The sequence below is a fragment of the Calypte anna genome, chromosome 5A (genome assembly GCF_003957555.1).
Source record: "Calypte anna isolate BGI_N300 chromosome 5A, bCalAnn1_v1.p, whole genome shotgun sequence".
Taxonomy (NCBI): domain Eukaryota; kingdom Metazoa; phylum Chordata; class Aves; order Apodiformes; family Trochilidae; genus Calypte; species Calypte anna.
In genome coordinates this window covers 31,493,949-31,512,862 of record NC_044251.1, presented here as the reverse complement: position 1 = coordinate 31,512,862, position 18,914 = coordinate 31,493,949, and the positions used below count along the sequence as shown (strand labels likewise).

The following is an 18,914-nucleotide window of genomic DNA, read 5'->3' as shown; positions in this document are numbered from 1 at the left end:
GTCTGTGTTTACAGTAATTATATAGTCTTGTACCTTTTGGTAGTCTGTATTGGTATGAATTAGCTGTGAGTTCTTGCTCTGTGTATATTTTCTTTTTCTTGGTAAAGGCTTGTGAAGGGGGTGGATTGCAAAGTAGTTACCTACAGTAAGCTACCTTGAAGGTACAGCTTCCCTCTTGTGTAGTGTTTGTTCAGCCCACATGAGAACCTGCTTCTACATGGCACTGAATACCCTAGGATCCCTTGCACTGGCTTTCACAGTTGTTCCCACTTATTTTTACCATTTTTCTGGAATACCTTGTTCTTGAAAACAGATGAAGTTCAGTTACACCCACAGGAGGAGACATTTTTACTCATCAGAATGAAGTCTATTAGGAAAGCTGAATTACTTTATTTTCAAACCTTGAGCTGACCACAGTTTGTATCAAGACTGACTAACAATAAGTGGCTGTTTAGTCTGTTTTGTAGGCTTTTTATTGGTGTTTCTGTTCAAAAGATGTAATGCCTGAGAACAAGATCAGTTGAGAATAATTCAGTGTAAAGAACCTAGATTCCAGAAAATATTTAGGTAGAGCTGGGATAAATTGCTATCCAGCACTCAGTCAAATGTATCCCTTGCAGATGGAGGGTAGGGGATGATGAAGAACCACATCAAGAGGAATTCCAGAGCCTGAGGACTTAACTGTTGTAAGGACTTTCTGATTAAAGGAAGTTTGGTGCTGATGCCCTAAGATGTAGATGGGGGTGAGACGTTGCAGAGGCCATAAGCACTTTGGGAAACAATCAAATTCAGTTTGGGGTCTTTCATTTTACTTCTCTTTAAGGAATACCTACCTGGTTATCTCGTCTCTTAAACCAGGTCTTGGAGCTGCAACAGCTGGATAGACTTGAGAAAAATAATTGTGATCGTTGTTTGATATCATGTCTGTGAAAACGATAGCCACTTAAAAGTTTAGATTTCGTGGGGACAGTGCAGGAGCTTTTTACTGGTCACACTCTGGAGAGGAAGAGGTGCCCTTTGTTGTTTCCTAGTAGGACCTGGAATTTTTAAACTTGTCCTTTTAGTACAAGACCTCTTTTTATATATGGCCAGGGTAGCTGACAAGTCATGTCTGCTGCAAAGTTACTGCCAATCTGGCCAAGGCCATGCTATCAACTGGTAGAAGTGGCTGTGGACCAGAAAATTATCAACCCTGAATACAAGAACTCTTTTAAAGATAAAGCTTTGCTCTTGCCCTCCAAAAAATGCACTTTCAACACAATCTGCCAGAGGCTGGGGCCAGTCTGCTCCAGATGCCATCATTCAGAGATTAAAATGGAAATAGAAAACACTTATGCTGCTCCTGAAGCAGGATGAGCAAATTAAAGTATTTCAGGTTATTTAGGGACTTTCCCTTCTGAAGCAACAGTGTGGATTTTGGGTGTTCATTTTTTTTAACTGACATGTTGAAACTTTACACTTTTGTGACAAAGAAATAATTGTTAGGAAAGTCAGAAATTCTCTCAGAATGTACCTTTGAAAAAACAAAAAAACAACAAAAATACCAAAAACAAAACACCAAAACAAAAAAAACCCCAAAACCATTTGGCTGCCCCTAACCTTTTAATGGTTATAAGTCTTAATGATATGCTACAGCTTTGCAATTCCCCTTTCTAACCCTGCTAGTGCACAGCTTTTCTGCCAGCCTTTCCTTTGAGCAGCAAAGTGGTTTTGCCTCCTTCCAGGGTGAGAAGAGGTTGGAGGCTCTGGAGAGCCGGGATGGCCTCAGCCTCCAGGAGGGGCCCGATGGTGCCCGGCTCAGGGCTGCACTGGGAGAAAATCCCATGGTTTACGGGAACCCGTGTTTGCTTTCATTTTCAGTGAGGCCCTTAGAGCCGTTATGTAAACTGACCACGTCCAGGGCAGGAAAAAGCAAGGAGTTATTTCATCTCCTCCCAAAGGGATAGAATTGTAAAGTGCTTGGGTAAAATTACAGCTGGGAAGGACAAGTTTCAGCCTGACCCAGTGAATTACAATACGGGCACTGCATGTAAAGAGCACACACTGCACGGCATTAGATCTTTCACAGACTCCCCTCAGCTTTTTGCCTTGGTCATGAAAATTATTTTCTGTGCCAGTAGAAATTAAATCTGTGATCAGACTAGCAGATTTTCAGAGCATAAATATTTGCAGATGTTTCAAAAGCCTCAGCAGTAGCTACCCATCTAAATATATTAACAAAATAAAAGGGAGTTTGTATATAAATCCAAGACTCCCTCATGAGTTTGTAATCCTAGAAGAATAAAGCAAAGCCTTCAGTGATCCAACTTTTGTGCTTCTTAGGCTGTCCACCAAAGGAGGAGGCATTGAGCAGTCATTAGTGGATGTTGTGTTACCAAAAAAAAACACCACTGAACAGAGTGGCACAATCTATTTTTTGTTTGTATAATGATCTGTAAATCTCATTACACCTTCATAGGTTACAAACACCACCATGTTCACAGGAAAGGCACGAATGCAGTTTAGACTCAGTCCTTTGAAAAGCACTTTTGCACCCTCCTTTCTCACACTCTCCCTAGCACAGTGGATGAGGCCTTTGTACTTGTGCTGCTCCGATTCATCTGTTTGCATCCGTGATTTGATGACATCCATGGGAGTAGCTAATGCCCAGGCCAGGACTCCAGCGAAACCACCAGAAAGCAGCACAACCAGGAAACCTGCAGGAGGGAGTGAAGGGAGGAAGAGTTAACTCCACCCTGGCACCGATACACCTACAAGCGTCTTGAATGTTAACTTTCCTGGTTTTCAGCAAATATTTTGTCCATCTCTTGCAGCTGTGAGTTTTCACTGATCTCACACAAGCAGTGCATTCTCTTGATTTCACAGCATTCTCATTTTTGCATGCATCATACTGGCTCATGCAGAGGCAGTCACTATTTAACACCACACAGTAGCTGTGATGCAGACTGAGAGCACTGACCCCTCCACCAGCTCAGTCTACTTATTTTTGTAATTCTCAGGAAAAGGCTGTTAGCTGAATGTCATGTACTTGATCTTCTCTCTGAGTTGTTTTTTGGAGCCAAAACACAATCAGGAAACTTAATTGTGTTTATGTTCAGCACATGGACTTTATTTTCAAGATCTGGACTGATACTGATCTCCATGGTGGCTCATGGGAGATTTTTCCATGTTTCATTTCTAGTCACGCATCCTAGTTCTGCATTAAGAGGATTTCATATCTGCATACTGGGCACCAGATCATGCCATAAGCAGCCTTAGGAGTAGAGGAGTAGAGCCTTAGGCATAAGAGCCTTAGGCAGGTAGAGGAGTAGCTGCTGAGGGTCAAGGTCCCCTGACACCAAGAAGCAAACATGTAGCAACCCTACATGAGGACCTGATCTACCTGAGGTTTTATAGGTACTGGGTGATGTTTGCTGGCAGCCTGATTTCCCTCTTAGTGTGGTACTAAATAAGGTGGTTTTGCAGGTAATGCCAGATGCTTTCTGATACCTACCTGGTTTATTTTTCCCAGCTGGTGTGAGCCAGTCACACAGAGCTGAATATGTAAGAAAGTATATTGCAGAAGAGGAGCAATCCCTGCAGAGTAATGCAGAGCAGCCCTTGTAGAGACCCCCAAAACCTTCCTCCTTGGCAACAACCTTCAGACAGTGCAGAGATCCTCGGTACTTTGGCTTGGGAACAGGCTGGGGAGACGTGATGGAAGGATGTGGATTCCTCTGTGTCTGCATGCGAACTTTAGCCACTTCACTAGGGGTCGTCAACACAACCTGTAACATTGGAGGATGGTATTTTAACTCTTCACATTTGAACAGTGTTTTGATCACTCTCATTCAAATTCCTTATCTCCCACCTTTACAGGAAGTATTATTGCCTGAAGCCAGCAAGTTCCAGCTTCCTCCCCTCTGTCTGTGCTAAATCCCATGCAGCAGCAGCAGGACATGTGTGTGAGCTGCTCTGTGCAGGTTGGAAGGCGAGGCAGAAGTCAACCAGGGATATTAAATATGTGTTAAATCAGTCACAAACGGAGGTGTCATCAGCTACAGGGCAGCATACATCAACGTTCTTACATATCTCCGTATGTTTAACCAAGGCCATAAAGACTTTTAAAAAGTAAACCTGTTAAGTACAGTTGTTGCTTGCTAGGAAACACTGAGAAACCTGACCATCTGGACTGCTCTCTAATAGGATTGCCTGTGACCAGTCATGCATTTCTGCCCAGCACAGCAGCAGGGCACCCGGATGAGCTCTGCTGTGTTCCCAATATCTGCAAACACCCACAGAAATCCATCTGCTTACAGGAAACTGCTCCTGGATTCAGCCTCATATCCCTACCAGGGGATCACACACGTTTGCCAGGCAGCTCCACTTGTCAGTGATGCCCTGATGAGTTTTGAGCTCTGAGCAAGGCCATGCTGTTTCCTGCCCATCTCTACAGTGACACCGGGCCGGCCCGGGCCGGCTGCTATCAGAAATCAGCCTGTGCCTTCACAGCCTGACTGACACCTTCCTTCCATACACATACCACCAGAGCCACTTGAGGAGTCTGCTGCCTAGAGTGTTTTCCTTCTCTCTTCTGCCTTTGCTGCCAAGGTCCACATCATTCTTACCACTGTGTTCTTAAGTGTTTTAGACCTCTTAAAGCAAATCCTGCATGACCTGCCTGGCAGGACTCGGCCACACCACAGGGCTGGGCAGTGAGGGGGCAGCTCTGGCAGAGCGTGACCCCCTGCAAACACAAACTGGATGGGTTGCAACTTTCCCTGTGGCCTCCTGGGCAGAAAACATGCACTGTTTCCTGTGTTTCTGGACAAGATCTCTTGTTGGGCTTTCCCTTTCTGGCTGTTTACCTACCCGGACAGCCCCAGCAGCACCTCCGGCAAGAGAAATATCCAGCTTGGATGGCTTGGCCTCTGCAGCCCCATATCGCAGCTTGCAGATGGCACAAAGGATGTTTTTGTAAGTGCCAAATGAAACAGAAGAAATCATCGACACTGTGAGGACTGAGGCAGTCACACCTTTGTAAAATCCCCAGACCTAGTTGGAAACAGAGGAAAAAGCATACTTTTAGGAGGGAATGGCATGGTAAAGCATCTGCTTAAAAACACCGGACATACATTGCTGAGCCATAACTTACTCCCATCTTCCAGCTCATCAGCAAAGCTAAATTTCACCTTGACCTTTCTCTCTTACAAACTGCTACATGTAACTTCTGCCCATCCTTCCCAAACCAATGGAAGCAGCTCTGCTACTCTGAAACAAGAAATCCGTAACTGGTATCATCAGTGCTGATGAGAGGTACCTACTTTTTCTGTCCTGTATGTTTCCTGAATGCAATGCCAAATTCCTTTGTAATGCTTCTCAGTCTGAATCCTCACCTAGGAATACAAGGACTACTTTAACATGCAGAGATCAGATTTAAAAAATAAACAAATGCCATAACAACAAACCAGATAATTAGTCATGAAATGGGATCACCACAAAATTTACTTTAAAAAAAAACCAAACAACAAAAAACACACAAACAAGTAAAGTTATATTTGTGGATGAACAAAGATGAAAGCATTGTCATAGGACTAGTTTTCTAGTTTTCTAAAGAGGAGGAGGAAAGCAAAATGGCCTGTGTGTTTTCAGCCTATAGTAAAAAAATAAATCTGTGACAGGTACCTTCACTGTGTCCAAGGGATAACCCACTGCTGTGCTTAGACCACCTGAAACAGAGAGCGCATTGGAGATGGTTAACAGCACATGTTATGACAGACCATTGCTCCCCATTGTGACAAGTCATGAAGGAAACAGCAAAAAAATGCTGCCTCAGAGTCCTGCCGTGCTTGGCACCAGACCTCTCTCAAGCTCCATTGATGGCATCTGAGCCAAGGATGAAAGAGCAAAATGTGTAGATTTCTCTGCAGGACAAAGGCACACTCAGAAGAGGAATCTGAGCATCATGGGAAACTCATCAAGAATAAAAGCACCATAGTGCAAGCCAGGATGGGGAGAAACACTGAGAAAACGGCTGCAGGAAGAGATGGACTTGTATGATATTAGACTGGTTTTTTTCCCCCTCTCAGATTAGGCAATAAAGCATCTTTGAACTATGAGGTGCAGAGTATCCCCATTCACAAAAAAGGGTCTCTGGAGCAATTTTGGTTCTCCTTGCTTGACTTAGGAATACTAAATAATAAAAGCAGCAGTCACGAGGAGTTCTCTAAAAGAGGGGAGGTCCTCATGCATTACACATTGTCAGCAATGTCTTGAAGACGGGATCATCTGCTGCCTCCTGAACACCAAGGACTGGACATGTCCTGGATGAAGCTTATGAAGCACACTGAGCCCTGAGTGAGGAATTCAGTGGACATGAGGGTCCACAGCAACAAGCTGGACTAAGCCTCTCTCCTACAAACACCATCTCCCTGCCCTTACACCACTGCATTTCTCAGCTCTGAGCTAAATGCATCTGATGACAGATACAACAGTTGATAAAGGGGCTGACCAGCTACCATCCTCCCAGTACATCAGCTTCCAAGTCATTGGAGAGGAAACCAGGCTGTGGAGACAATGGAGCTGTATCCATGTGAGTTATTTAGACCAAGATCCTGTTCATAAAAGTGCTGGATGAGTCCTTCAGTCATGGATAAAGTTCACATTAGGGGTCTAACAGGTTGGAAACTGCCTCTCATTTTTTTTGAGTCCTTCTTTAAAAAGTTCACCTATGATTACACCTATGATTACATAGCTGCTTGGGAGCTCTGGAGTTCTGGAAAGCTCTACAGCTCAACTACATTTTGGAAAAAGGCAACAGCTGCTGTTGTGAGTCACCAGGAAACAACTCCAAAGAGCACTACTCGGAAGAAAACCACCAACAGCATCTTGCTGGTGGAAAAAGGAGGTTTTTTTCTTCAGAAATCTCTAACAAATCTGCCACCATGTAAATAGCAATGAAGATGAAAAATGGTCCAAGAAGCCACCTTCTGTATTTCAAAACACAAATAAGATCAGGCTGTAAAAGAGATGGCAAGGGGGAAGACACAGACAGATTAATATGGCTGGAAGGAGCAATGCCTCGGGTCAGAGCAGAGAGTGACAATGCAATAAAGTCACCCGGGGTCACCTGGACTGTCCCAGATTCCTGGTCACCAGCCAGAGGCAGCCTGCAGCAAACACAGACCCTGCCAGCCAGGGGAGAGCAGCACAGACATCAATGTCCGTGTGACAGTGCTGACCTCAAAGGCAAGGTCCCGTGGCCCAAGCACCCCATGTAACAATGAGAATTTGGCATCCCATTGCTTTCAGATTTCCTGAGCCTCAGAGGCAGCAGCCATGGGCTAACCAGATGCTAGAAACACAGGGACACCATGTTTCTTGCACAGATAAGCCCTGGCTTGCTCCTCAGGCTGAGGGAAGTAGGAGCCTTGGCTCATGCTCATCAGGTACCAAGGCTGATTTGGGTGAGTGTTTGACAAGAAGTGTCCTCCCATCTGTGAAAATAGCCCTGTTCACACATTAAGATGCAGGGACCACAGCAACATAGACAAAATGAAGCCCCACTCCAGCCTGTTTCCCATTGCTTCTCAATCCTAAGGCCTCCTCCTCAAGGAGCGTTCCAGCAAGGACCAAACATCTCCACCTGGGAGAATGTAAAGGTAAAGTTTTCACTGCTCCTTCCAAAGTGGAGATGCAAGACTCCCACACCTCCAGGCAGCCACAGACTGCCATGAACTGTGCTCCTGAAGAGCCAAAGCACTCCAAGCAGTTAAGCTGTCAGAGCTGAAGGGCTCAGTCAAGTCCATCAAAGGCTGAGGAAGCAGGACTCTGCACAATGTCACACAATATAAATAGCACAGGACAAAGATAGCATGACCCACACATGCCCTGTTTACACAGCAGAATCAAAAAAGGCCAGCAATGTATAGTATGCATATGGGAGAGGGCTCCTGTGGGACTTAACACTGCACCACCTGTGACAAAAAGAAAAATCAGGTGAATGACCTTTTTGGGTCTAGAGGGCCATATTTAATGCCTACTTCAACTGAAATGTTCTCATATTCTGCAAAGGTTGTATCATCCCCTACACATACACACACACACACAGAGCTGGTACAAAATAGGATTACTCACAGTCTCTTTACAAGTCAGGCCATTTGTCCCAGGCATTTCAAAGGAAAGATCCTGACAGGATGGCCACCACAGCAGCAATCAGCAGAGAGCAGGTGGCAACCAATCAGAGCCCACCCAGCTGCAATGGCTCCCAGCTGTTTGCAACCCTCTAGTTGAAGGATCCAAGGAGAAGAAGGGATCATGGTCCCTACACTGGATGAGTAGACAGTAGACAACTTTCAAAGACCTTTGTTTTGTGAAGAGTTGGGAATATAAGAAGTGACTGATGCCCTAAAAAAGCTGAAATCCATCCAGTAACATGACCCTGGCAGTGGCCAGTAGGAGCTATTAGCTGTAAGGACAAGGAGAGAGTATGTTCCCTCCACAGGTCAGTTGCTTGATCCACCCTTGGACTGCATGTGAGTGCTGTGTAACCTTGCAGCAAGGTGTGAAGTCTGAGCATACTGAAGACCCTTCTGCTCTACCACTGCTGAGTGAACCTCAGCTTCCCTTTCCCAAATCTTTACACCTGACACAAGAGTCAAGTCATCTTCTCATGGCCCAGGCTGCTACCACAGCAGGGTAAGAACACCCACTTGGGACTGTATGAAAATTCAGGTTGGAAGAAACCTTGGGAGGTCTGTAGTCCAACCTCCTGCTTGGTTTTATTGCCCAGGATGGATCTCCTTACAGATGAGCAGCTTCCCACAACATTCAGCCCTATTTGGTGGCTACTGAAAGTCTCCACACTCGCTAAGCATGTTTCTCTCACAGTTTTTCCATCTGGAGTCACAGAAGGTCACAGTTTCCTGGGCTGAAGATGATGAGCTTTTTCCATGGCCACAGAAGCAGTATTTCAAATGGTAATATTTGCGCAGGTGCCTGAGCCAGAGTTATACGGGATTCAGAGGAGCCAGACTTAGATGGGATTCAAACAGCTCTGCTGTTCTTCAGAGGTACTTAAGCCACACTTTCTCCAAAACACTGTGCAAACAGATCAAGGTCACAGGAATATATTTTACTAAACAGAAACTCTTTTATTATCTGTGTTGCCTCTTGAGTTGTCTGATGCCCTTCAGCTGGATTTGTAGCCTCATTGGCAAGCAAAAACTCTTTCAGCTCTAACAGGAGACCTGAAATAAGCTCAGTACCAAAAGCTATCCCAGTTCTTGCAGGAAAGCTGTCCCACCCCTGGGAACAGTCCCGTGTTAGACCAGGGACCGTGGCCCTGAAGCCCTGTCCGGGTACCTCACACATGTCTATGTGCAAGCTTCCAGCAGGGAACACTTCTGTCTGTCACAGAAAAGTTGCATTACCCCTCATAGAAGAGCTCTGAGCTGGACATAGATGACAAGATGGAAAATCTTGCTCTCAAAATGCTCCCAGACCTCGTCTCTTTTCAGGGCAACCATGGGAGATGCTTGCAGCAAGGCCAGGCAGCACAGGATGCTGATGCCCAGACAGGAGTGCACTGCACAAACCGTGGCTTCCCATGGCAGCAGGGGAAGAATGCTGAGGTAAATGGCCACTTGGAAACTGTTTTCAACTCTCCACCTACCTTTGCAAAATATGTTTATCCTTAAGTGACCCAGGTCCAACTAGGCCAACAAATGCAAACAAGTCCAAGTGGTGAACGCAATTGTCCCCACCATTAATGTGAAGTCTCAAAAGAGCTCTGGAGAATCCCTCTGGAATGGACACCTACAGGACTGGATGCCAGTCTCCACTGAGATGCCAAACCTTGCCACGCTTGCACATTTTGCATGATGAGCTGCAGGGTAAAATTCATTGTGGTCCTTCCCAGGAAATGCACATCTGCACGGGGACAACAGGATGCTCCTGGTGAGGGAAACTGCCGAATTTCAGCAACTCTCAACATTATCTGACATGTAGGCTTGGGCTGGGTCTCAGCCACCTGGCAGGTTTACCTGACCTTTCTGGCAGAATGACTCCAAGACTTTTGTCTTGGTATTTGATACTCCACTAAGTCTGGCAGGGTTTCAGAACAGAAATGAGACCAGGGGCTACATTTCATTGTTTACAACAAAGATGGATTTCAGCAGAAATGTCCAGAATTAAAACACACTTTTCTGCTTTTACTCTTTTTACACACAGCTAACCTACTTTGACTCCCAGGTCAAAGCCTGCATTGTAACACGCCTGCACTTAACCATCACAACTGCAAATACATCTTGACTTAGGGTAACACAAATGTCATTCATGCAGGTCTTCTGTGTCTGTTTCCACCCCTCCTGTCTCACAGACCATACCCTCATCCCCACAGAGCTACGACCCCAACAGCTTTCCAGGAACCCAGGCACCAGACACCAGAGATCTTGTAGTTCAGGCAACACAAGCTGGTTTGTACCCTCATGTAAACTGTTCCACTTCATCTCTTCCTATGAGAGTTTTAGTTTTTTCCCGGTCCCAGTGCAATTAGACTGGAGGAGACTGCAGGGCAATGACCACAGCCAGTCAAACTGCAGCGGTGCCTCTCCAGTAGCTCTGTGAACCTGCTCTGATGACATTTTCCATTTAAAAAGAGAACAACGCACTTTTAACAAGCAACCCCCTTCAAAAGACTCTCACTGCCGCTGAGACATGCCCATTAGCTGAGCCGGAAGAGAACACAGTGATCTGCCTTCCTCAACAAGCACTTTATGTATTTACCTCCGATGGCCCCGGCAACAAAATCCATCCCGGCTGCGCCTGCCGCCTCAATGACCGTGGGGAAGCGTTAGGGGGGTAGGAGAAGGCAGGATACCAGGTCAGTCTTTCCAGTTCCCCGCAGGTCCTTCCAGAGACAGTGTGATTTGCAACATGAATCACCTTCCTACCATTTTCTCTTGCCTCTGGGGATTGTGAGCCTTGTGGATACTTAATGAGTTTGTACACTGGAGGCAGAGACAGGAGGCCTGGAGCTGTTCCAGAAATTCAGTGAATAAGTAATCCCTGCAATGCTGCGCCAGAGCTCCTGCTGTTCCCAATGCCTTTCTGCTTGGAAAATCACAGGGGGTGGTGCCTTGCAGGGTAATGTTGGCTGTGAAGAGGCCATTCCCCCGTTGTACTTATTAACCCTAGAAGACAGCCTTGTGCACTTGTTTGCCAGAGGACACACTTGCTCTGTGCCATAGGGAAGCAGCACAGGTGGCTGTGTATGAGACACCTCCTTCCCAGATCCCAGCCCACCTTTTCTCCTTCTGATAAAGCCAACCCCCTTCCCATCAAGCAAAATTCCTTCCAAGGAATTTTCCCTGGCCTTCCTAACCCACACAGCTGATCCTAAACCTCTACCCAGATCCCCACAGATTATTATCTGGTTGTTGTGTATACATGTGGTGGAGCCCAGAAACAACTCCAACCATAAGCAAAGCATTTGCTTTCCTTTCATACCACAGGCTAGTGCACCCAGCCCCTGGAGGAGCTCTGCTTCTCTGGTTCTTGCTCAGTCTCCCAGTCCTCTCTGCAATGCCAGCTGCTGGTTGAGTGCAGTGGCAGAGTGGGAATCACTGCCCCCATGGGCTGCTGCCCATCCTCAAGTGTCTTGCCCTTCAGGGGAGATGTGAGATAGATTTTGCCAGGAGACTTCTCCAGCACATAATTTTTACGTCCTAATTTACACCCAGTGCAGGATGATGATGTCTGCATGGGAAAAAGAAAAGCACGGAGGCTTGCTGGTCATGAGGATCCAAGAGTTCTATAAATTGCCACACTGGCTATTTTTAATGCACAATGGCCATGTACTGGAGGTTGCCACATCCACACAGAAGAGGTTAATTTTTGCATGAGATTAACAAGTCCTGATGCAGTGAGGGGCTTGCCAAGTTGTGAACTGAATTGTACTCCTCTTCCCCAGGTCAAAGCCAAGGCACATTGGCAGCAAAGGGAAATGAAAATTTCACAGTTGCTGCCCCCTGGATCTGCTTCACAGAGGAGCTGAAGACTTCAGCCCCCCAGTTCTCTCTCTTGCACATTTCACAAGAACCTATTTCTCACTGAAATGTCTTTTGGATGGGCAGATATGTCAGTGACACAGCTCAGTGTGAGGGTTGAGAGTTTCTGGGAACTGAGAATTAAAGGAATTTTAGAAACTTGCTCCCCATAATTTCTTACACATCCTTCCCTGAACATTTTCTGTTCTGGAAAAGAACAGTTTATTCCAGTGTAACATCATGCAAGGACAGCAAAAACTTAAAACCAGATGTAAAATATTATCTAGAGAGATAGCAATGTAGCTGCTGAAACACGCTGTGTTATTCAGTAGCTCTTCCTCGTTACACCTGGTGACCACACAGGAGTTATTAACAGTTCGTCAGCAGCCTGTGCCTGCCAAGTAAGGGAAGAGGTGCTGTTTCCTCTTCTCCCACCAGCCAGTCACAGCTGGTGTCCTTGAGGGCCCCCTCCAGCCACAGGACAGGCTGTGGAACCTGCTGTGTCAGTGACATATGGGGACAGGGACACTGTCCCCTGCAGAGGGGCAGCCCAGGAACCCGCAGCCTCCCGGTCCTGCAGGGACCTGCCAAGCCACCTGTCTTCAGACCACTCTTTAGACACCAGTGGTTTAAACTGGTTTTCTGTGAGCTGCTTCCAGGCAAAGTGAAGAAATTAATTTTCCTAATATGAAAATGTCTCCATGTGTTCCCTCTCACCACGTGGCCAGGCGTGTCATGGAGGAGAGGGGGACTTTTCTATGCTTTGTGAGACTGGTGCAGTATCAGCAAGGAAACAGAGACTGGGTGGCATATTTCACTGGCTGACTAAAATGTTGTGGCTAATAAGTGTTACCCATGAAATGTTATGAGACCAAGCAAAATTTCTACCTTCTTTAGGTAAGGTGAACAGTTCAAAGGGTATCTTCCTATGAAAACTTCTGAGACTGTAAATATAACAACCAAAAAATCTTAATTTTGCAACAGAAGGCTAACTCTTTTCTTATTGTTTTAACCTTAATTCATACCACCACTTCTATCAAAAATTTAGTTTGCTTTATATAGCACAAAGCTGACTCCAGATTCAAGCATTTTGAAAACCTTCTTGTAATGGTTTGCATCATCTTGATGAGGTATACTGGGAGAAGTCTCATTTTCTACTTGACTAGAATTGCTCTACAAATGGAAGCTATTCAGAAGGCTGCCATCTGAAGGAAGAATATTTTGGGTCCTAAGATGTTTCACCTTGTCCCATGAAAGTGTCACTGGGGACAGTCAGCTCCAGAGGAATGCGTGCACACAGCTATTTTGGGGACATTTGTCTTGACGAGGACTTAGCAGGGTAACACGATCACCAAGCAAACACAGTTGGTGCTGCTGTAGTCCCCAGTCCTTTGCTCCTGGTGTCTGGCCAGGATTTTGAGGCAAATGGCATACAGTGCCATGCTTGTCAGCTGTCTGGGACTTGCTCAGCCTGGCTGCCATGTGATGGCAGTGAGGGCAGAGCCTGATGGATGAAGAGCCCTGTTGCTGTGTTTGTACAGGAGCAAGGACAGAAGATGTAATTTGTAATCTGAGAAATTAACCCATATTACTGTATTTGCTGTTACTTGCTTGTCATGCCCCAAACAGCAGAGACCAACTCCCCTCTAGAGAGAGAGATCCTTGAGGCAGTGATTCAGCCTCCCTCACCAGGAGTCCTCCTGGAGACCCAGAGACCTTGAGGTCTCAATGCCCCTCATGCCTTGGTGAAGGACCTTCCTCCTTCTTCCCCTCTCCCCCATGTTTCAGAGATACACCACCTCTCAGATACCACCCTCAGAGAAACACTCACCAGACTCCAGCCTGCCAAGGCCAGAGGTCAGCAGAGACAGCCCAGGCAATTCAGCCTAAAGAAATGCTGAATTATCAGGAAGTTCCTCAAGGTCAAATATGAGTCATTCATGAGTTATCCTCTGATGCAATATCCAAGGACTGACAGAGATCACTACTGGTCCAGCTTGCAAAGAAACACCATAGTCTACATCTATGTAGGGATGATGAAAGTTTCTGGTCTCAACCCAGGAGGCCTTCTCAAAGCATTTACTAGGAAATGACACACAAAACGCAGGCTTTGAGCCTCCTCAAGTATCAAGGGATACTACTCCACTAGGAACAACTCACAAGCCCTTTCCAGCTCTTTCCTCCAGCAGCAAACTCTGTAAGATGCATTTGTTCAAAATGGGTGATTTCACAGTGGATTTTGAGAAAGCAGAGTATGGGAGATGCTGTCAGATGAAAAGACAGCTCTGATGATATGAAGCAATCTGCGGGAATTTATGAAACAAAGTGATGGAAAAGTGAGGAAGGCCTTAATTTTGCACAGTGTATGATGGATGAAACACTCTGTTTCACAGAAGGAGTCAGCTAGTTGTCCCCTAAGGTAGAGAGAACTCCCTGTCTTAAGCAGATGTGGAGTTGGAGGACTGGTAAAAGTGTCTGGTGAAAGAGGAAAGGTGAAGAGGAAGACTAGAATCATAGAATTTTCAGGGTTGGAAGGGACCTTTAAGATCATCTAGCTCCAACCCCCCTGCCATGGGCAGGGACACCTCCCACTAGATCAGGTTGCTCAGAGCCCTGCCCAGCCTGGCCTTAAAAACTTCCAGGAATGGGGCTTCCACCACCTCTCAGAGCAACCTGTTTCAGTGTCTCACCACTCTTCATGGTGAAAAACCTCTTCCTAACTTCCAGTCTAAATCTGCCCTCCTCTAGTTTGAATCCATTCCCCCTAGTCCTATCACTGCCTGACATCCTAAAAAGTCCCTCACCAGCTTTCTTGTAGGGTTTAGGTGGTTATTCAACATTAAGTGAAAACTTTTAGGTGAGAAAGCAAAGACTTCCATTTACCCCTCTCCTTTCATAGAACATTCCCTGGACATTACCAACTCCACCTGTCCTGCAAAGAGAAAGAGAAGCCTCTGCAACCACCTGCTTGCTCGTACACCAGATTTGCTGAGAAAATGCCCCTGCCTTGTTCACTGTCATAAAACGCTGTATTTTCTACTCCCCTTGCGCTACACGATATCACACTCACATGCACACACATTAATTCCTGTCTGATTTATTTCAGAAAAGCTCCTTGCCTGCAGAGGCTGCTCAGCCAGCCTTACCCTGCTTGGTCACCGTGCTGTTTGCACACTGGGTCAGAGGGAAGCGTGGCACCAGTGGCACTGAGCTGGCAGGGCCACTGCTTGGCTTGCATGGTGGTGGGTGGAAATGGGGGTGGGACCTCCCAGCTCCAGCTGTATTATGGATTTTCAAATCAAAGTGTCTCATTGTCCTTTATCTCAGGAACTATTGAAAAAGCCAGTAATTCCAAGGACTCAAACATTCGCAGCAGGAATTTCACAGCAAAACAAACAAAACCAGTAGGGAAACCACTCTGAGCTTTGGCAACTGCATTGCTTTTAGCCAAATGTAAGTTATCAGTGATTTCACTGCTGGAAAGCTGATGCAAGGTTGTAATGCTTCTACACTCATTTCCAAGTGAAATAAAATTAATACATTTCCAAGAAGATTGAAGATGATTGAAGTAATTTAAGAAGTGACACAGATTTTGTAGCTTTGGGCAAGTCATTCAATCTCCCTTTACCTAATCTTCTCATCAGCACAATCAGGGCTCTGTATGTCCACTGCCATGAAGTCACTGCAAGGATACAAGCACTTCTCAGAGTCACAAGTCTCTTTTCAGGAGTAAATCCTAGCAAAAGGTAGAAGCAACAACATTAGCATCCACCCTATGCAAACCCATGTTAAAAAAAAAAAAAGTAAAATGGCAGTGCTGTAAGGGTTCTTTTTAAGTGTGATAGAACTCTTCCCCTAAACCCTAATCTTTACAATAAGAAAGAGGAAATATAACAGTGTGTCACCTCAGTCAGCTCCCTTAATGGATTTTATGTCAGATGACATCATTAGCACTTTAAAAGGACTCCTGGCTGTGATGGAGGGAGGAGATACCTGGACAGGTACAGACTTTCCAATTGTACTTTGAGCCTCTTTCCAAAATTTTGCACATTTTCTGTACCTTCATGAAAGAAGATGTAGTCAGTGACCTTGCAGCAGTCTTGGAGAGCCAGGAACAGAGGGGGACATTCACCTTCCCAGTCTTCTCTTCCCCACCAAACAATAATGCACTCTGTATTTGTCAGGATGATACTAATGTACAACCCTCAACATTTTCTTCTGGGGTATTTCAAGAGTTAGGCAATAAAACATAGCTGCCATGGTATGAACAGTAACAAGCCCCAGCCCCACTGATGATGTTCCAGTGCCAGCGTTCTCTCCAGAGTCTATGGCTCTGTATCTATTTCTCCAGTTTTTTCAAACTGTCTCCCTCAGATCTCTGCTGTACATCTGTGAAAAGATGCATAAGATACTACACCACTTCAACTGGCCACCAATTCTTTTTCCCTTTGGAATGGTTTGACTTGATGTGATTTAACAATCTCAGAGCTACTTAGAAATTTAGAAGAAAACTCCGCTCTAGAATTGTAAAGAAGTATTTAGAACTTTGATATCAGCTGCTAAAGTCATGTGAGAAAGATTTTTATAAAGATACTTAACTGGCAAACCTGGGACCAATGAGTTCAGAAAAGAGAACTTTTTAAAAATACCAGCATTATTATGAGCTTATGTTAAGCAGGGATATAAACAAAAGGATTTAAAACTTTTTGTCTTGCAGGAGTAGAAAACAAGTGAAATTACACAGGATTAACTAATGCATTCAAGAAAAAACAAAGATTCTCCCATAAAAAATCTACTGCAAAGGAAGTGTAAAATCCAGTGAAGATCCCTATATTGCTGGGACCAAAGAGCTACTGACACCCATGCTAGCTTGAGCAATATTAAATTCAGGGATTTTTGCCGCAAATCTCTGTGAGCATTGTAAAAGTCCTAGTAGAAATATAGACCTATTTCACCAGCAAAAGGTCAGTTCTCTGCCTCCCATATTAACTTGACCTTTTCCTTTTCAGCTGGAAGTCTCTGTAGCTTTTTCAGTAGCACCCCCAGCATTAGCAAAGGATACCCAGGCACCAGCACTAACAGTACTAACAGTACTGGTCTCTGAATATCATTTGAAGTTCACAGCCTTACCACTCTCAGCTTTTCCCTGGAATATGTTCAGGAGCCCAGTTCTCTATCCTAGGTTTCTGCTAGTGCTCACTTTCTATCTGATCTTTCCTGAGTGTCATCAAGAGCAGCAGCTGGTTGACAGAATAACTTCTGATCATGAGAATGAAGGGGAACCTTTTCTCCTATATCATCCCTCCAGCATCACGTGCAAAGATTCTTCTACCTGAACTGCCACCATGCAGATGTAACAGACAATGGGAGAAAGGGAAGAGGGTCTCTGAAGTATTATATTAAATTGTAAATCTAACCTTTTGTCTCAGAGACATGGCAGCTGCTGTACACACTGATCGGTCCTGTGTGTTTAGCAAGCTGCTGATAGCTTTCTTTTCGCTTTCTCTATTTGATGAGCCTGCATTTCATTTCACCAGCCCTCATGGAAGCTAAATGCTCCTAAAGAACAAGATGGGGAAAGAACAGCCCCTCTCTCCAGCCCTTTAGGTGATGCACCCCAGACAGTTGCAAGATCCACCATCAGAAGAAAAGAAAAAGCAGTTACAGCTGAGCTGAATCTATGGAGCCTGAAGGGCCCAATAGCTCCCAACAGATGTCTGAGTCACACTGAGGTGGAGGCATTACACATCAACAAAGCAGACACAAGATCAGACATAGACTTTGAACTAACTAGAAAAAAAACAGCCTGACTGAAGGAAATCCTGAACCTGAATGAAGTGTCAAAGCTCTCTTCAAAACCATGTCTTTACTGCACACATAATACTGGATTAACAAAAAAATATCTGTCATAAGTAATACTACCAAATTGCAAGAGCTATATGACTTCTTTCCCTTTGTTGCAAAGCTCCTATGGAAGCCACACACAAATATAAGCACCTATATACACTCACTGTCCTCCTCCACATGCAAGCTTAATTAACTCCTCTACATTCATAACACATTGCCCCCCAAGTGTCACTTGAACGGAAAACAAAGTCCCAAGCAAGAAAAGATGAACAAAAGGGAAAGTCCCCAGTGGGACTAAAGCCAGGATCATTACTTACTGATCCAGCCCTTGACATCTCAAACTTAATACCAACAAGCCCTCCCTGCATGCTGTCTGTGCTAATTTATAAAGCATCTCCCACCCCTACCCCCTTTGAAGCTCATGCCTTCTGCAGGGGGGTTCAGTAGCACTGAATAAAACACTCAGTAGCATTGAATAAAGCTTATTAGTAACATCTCAAGCATGCAGGAACAAGACAGGCTTTCGGAGATTGCAGCAACATGGGAGGGGCTGCAAAACATCAACAACAAGAATTCAAGTGATCTTGACAAACTGGAAAAACAATCTAAGAAAAGCAATTTAGCATGGACAGTTAGGAATAACTGCACAGAAAGAAACTGCAAGTACAAGATAGTGAACGTTGTAGCATGCAGCTCAATAGGGTCTGGGACACATTATGCATCTTAGCCTGTCCATAAGTCAGTAATGTCATATTATGTTATGTTGTATGTTATGAAACTACTCTTGCCTGTATCTGAGCTCAGAAATATGGACAAGAGTGCTGTCTGCAATACCCAAAGTAATTTGCCATTACTCATTCAGCAAAGCCTTAGGGTCAGTTCAAGACCTCCAGATCAACTGAGGAAAGGAGAATCAGAGATCAGAGGATAAAAATGAATATCATTCTGAGAAGAAAACCTAAGATTTGAAACCTTATTTATACAAGTTAAAAGAGGCCTGCAAAGAAGGAGGAAATATATTGTTTTCCTGTCCATTGTGGG

At 45.0% G+C, this 18,914-nt stretch overlaps 1 protein-coding gene across 5 annotated transcripts; it reads right to left on the bottom strand.

Annotated features, from left to right (window-relative positions):
- Positions 1-101: 101 nt before the first annotated feature.
- SLC25A47 (solute carrier family 25 member 47) lies at positions 102-11,076 on the bottom strand. 5 transcript variants are annotated; one of them, XM_008496464.2, is made up of 6 exons: positions 10,765-11,076; positions 5,665-5,708; positions 5,304-5,375; positions 4,852-5,034; positions 3,494-3,767; positions 102-2,696 (listed from the first exon to the last, which is right to left on the bottom strand). In XM_008496464.2, the coding sequence occupies exons 1-6, from the start codon at positions 10,790-10,792 to the stop codon at positions 2,410-2,412; spliced, it is 888 nt and encodes a 295-aa protein (XP_008494686.1). In that variant the 5' UTR covers positions 10,793-11,076; the 3' UTR covers positions 102-2,409. The 5 variants fall into 5 exon arrangements, with proteins under 5 accessions (XP_008494686.1, XP_030308534.1, XP_030308536.1 ...); XM_030452674.1 differs by lacking the exon at positions 5,304-5,375; XM_030452676.1 differs by lacking the exon at positions 5,665-5,708.
- Positions 11,077-18,914: the final 7,838 nt, after the last annotated feature.

Coding starts and splice junctions, on each gene's coding strand:
- SLC25A47 (XM_008496464.2), bottom strand. CDS start 10,792: ATGGATTTTGTTGCCGGGGCCATCGGAG. Junction 5,709..10,764: donor TGTTGCCGGGGCCATCGGAG/GTAAATACATAA, acceptor TCTCTGTTTCAG/GTGGTCTAAGCACAGCAGTG. Junction 3,768..4,851: donor GTGCTGCTGGGGCTGTCCGG/GTAGGTAAACAG, acceptor CCAATGTTACAG/GTTGTGTTGACGACCCCTAG.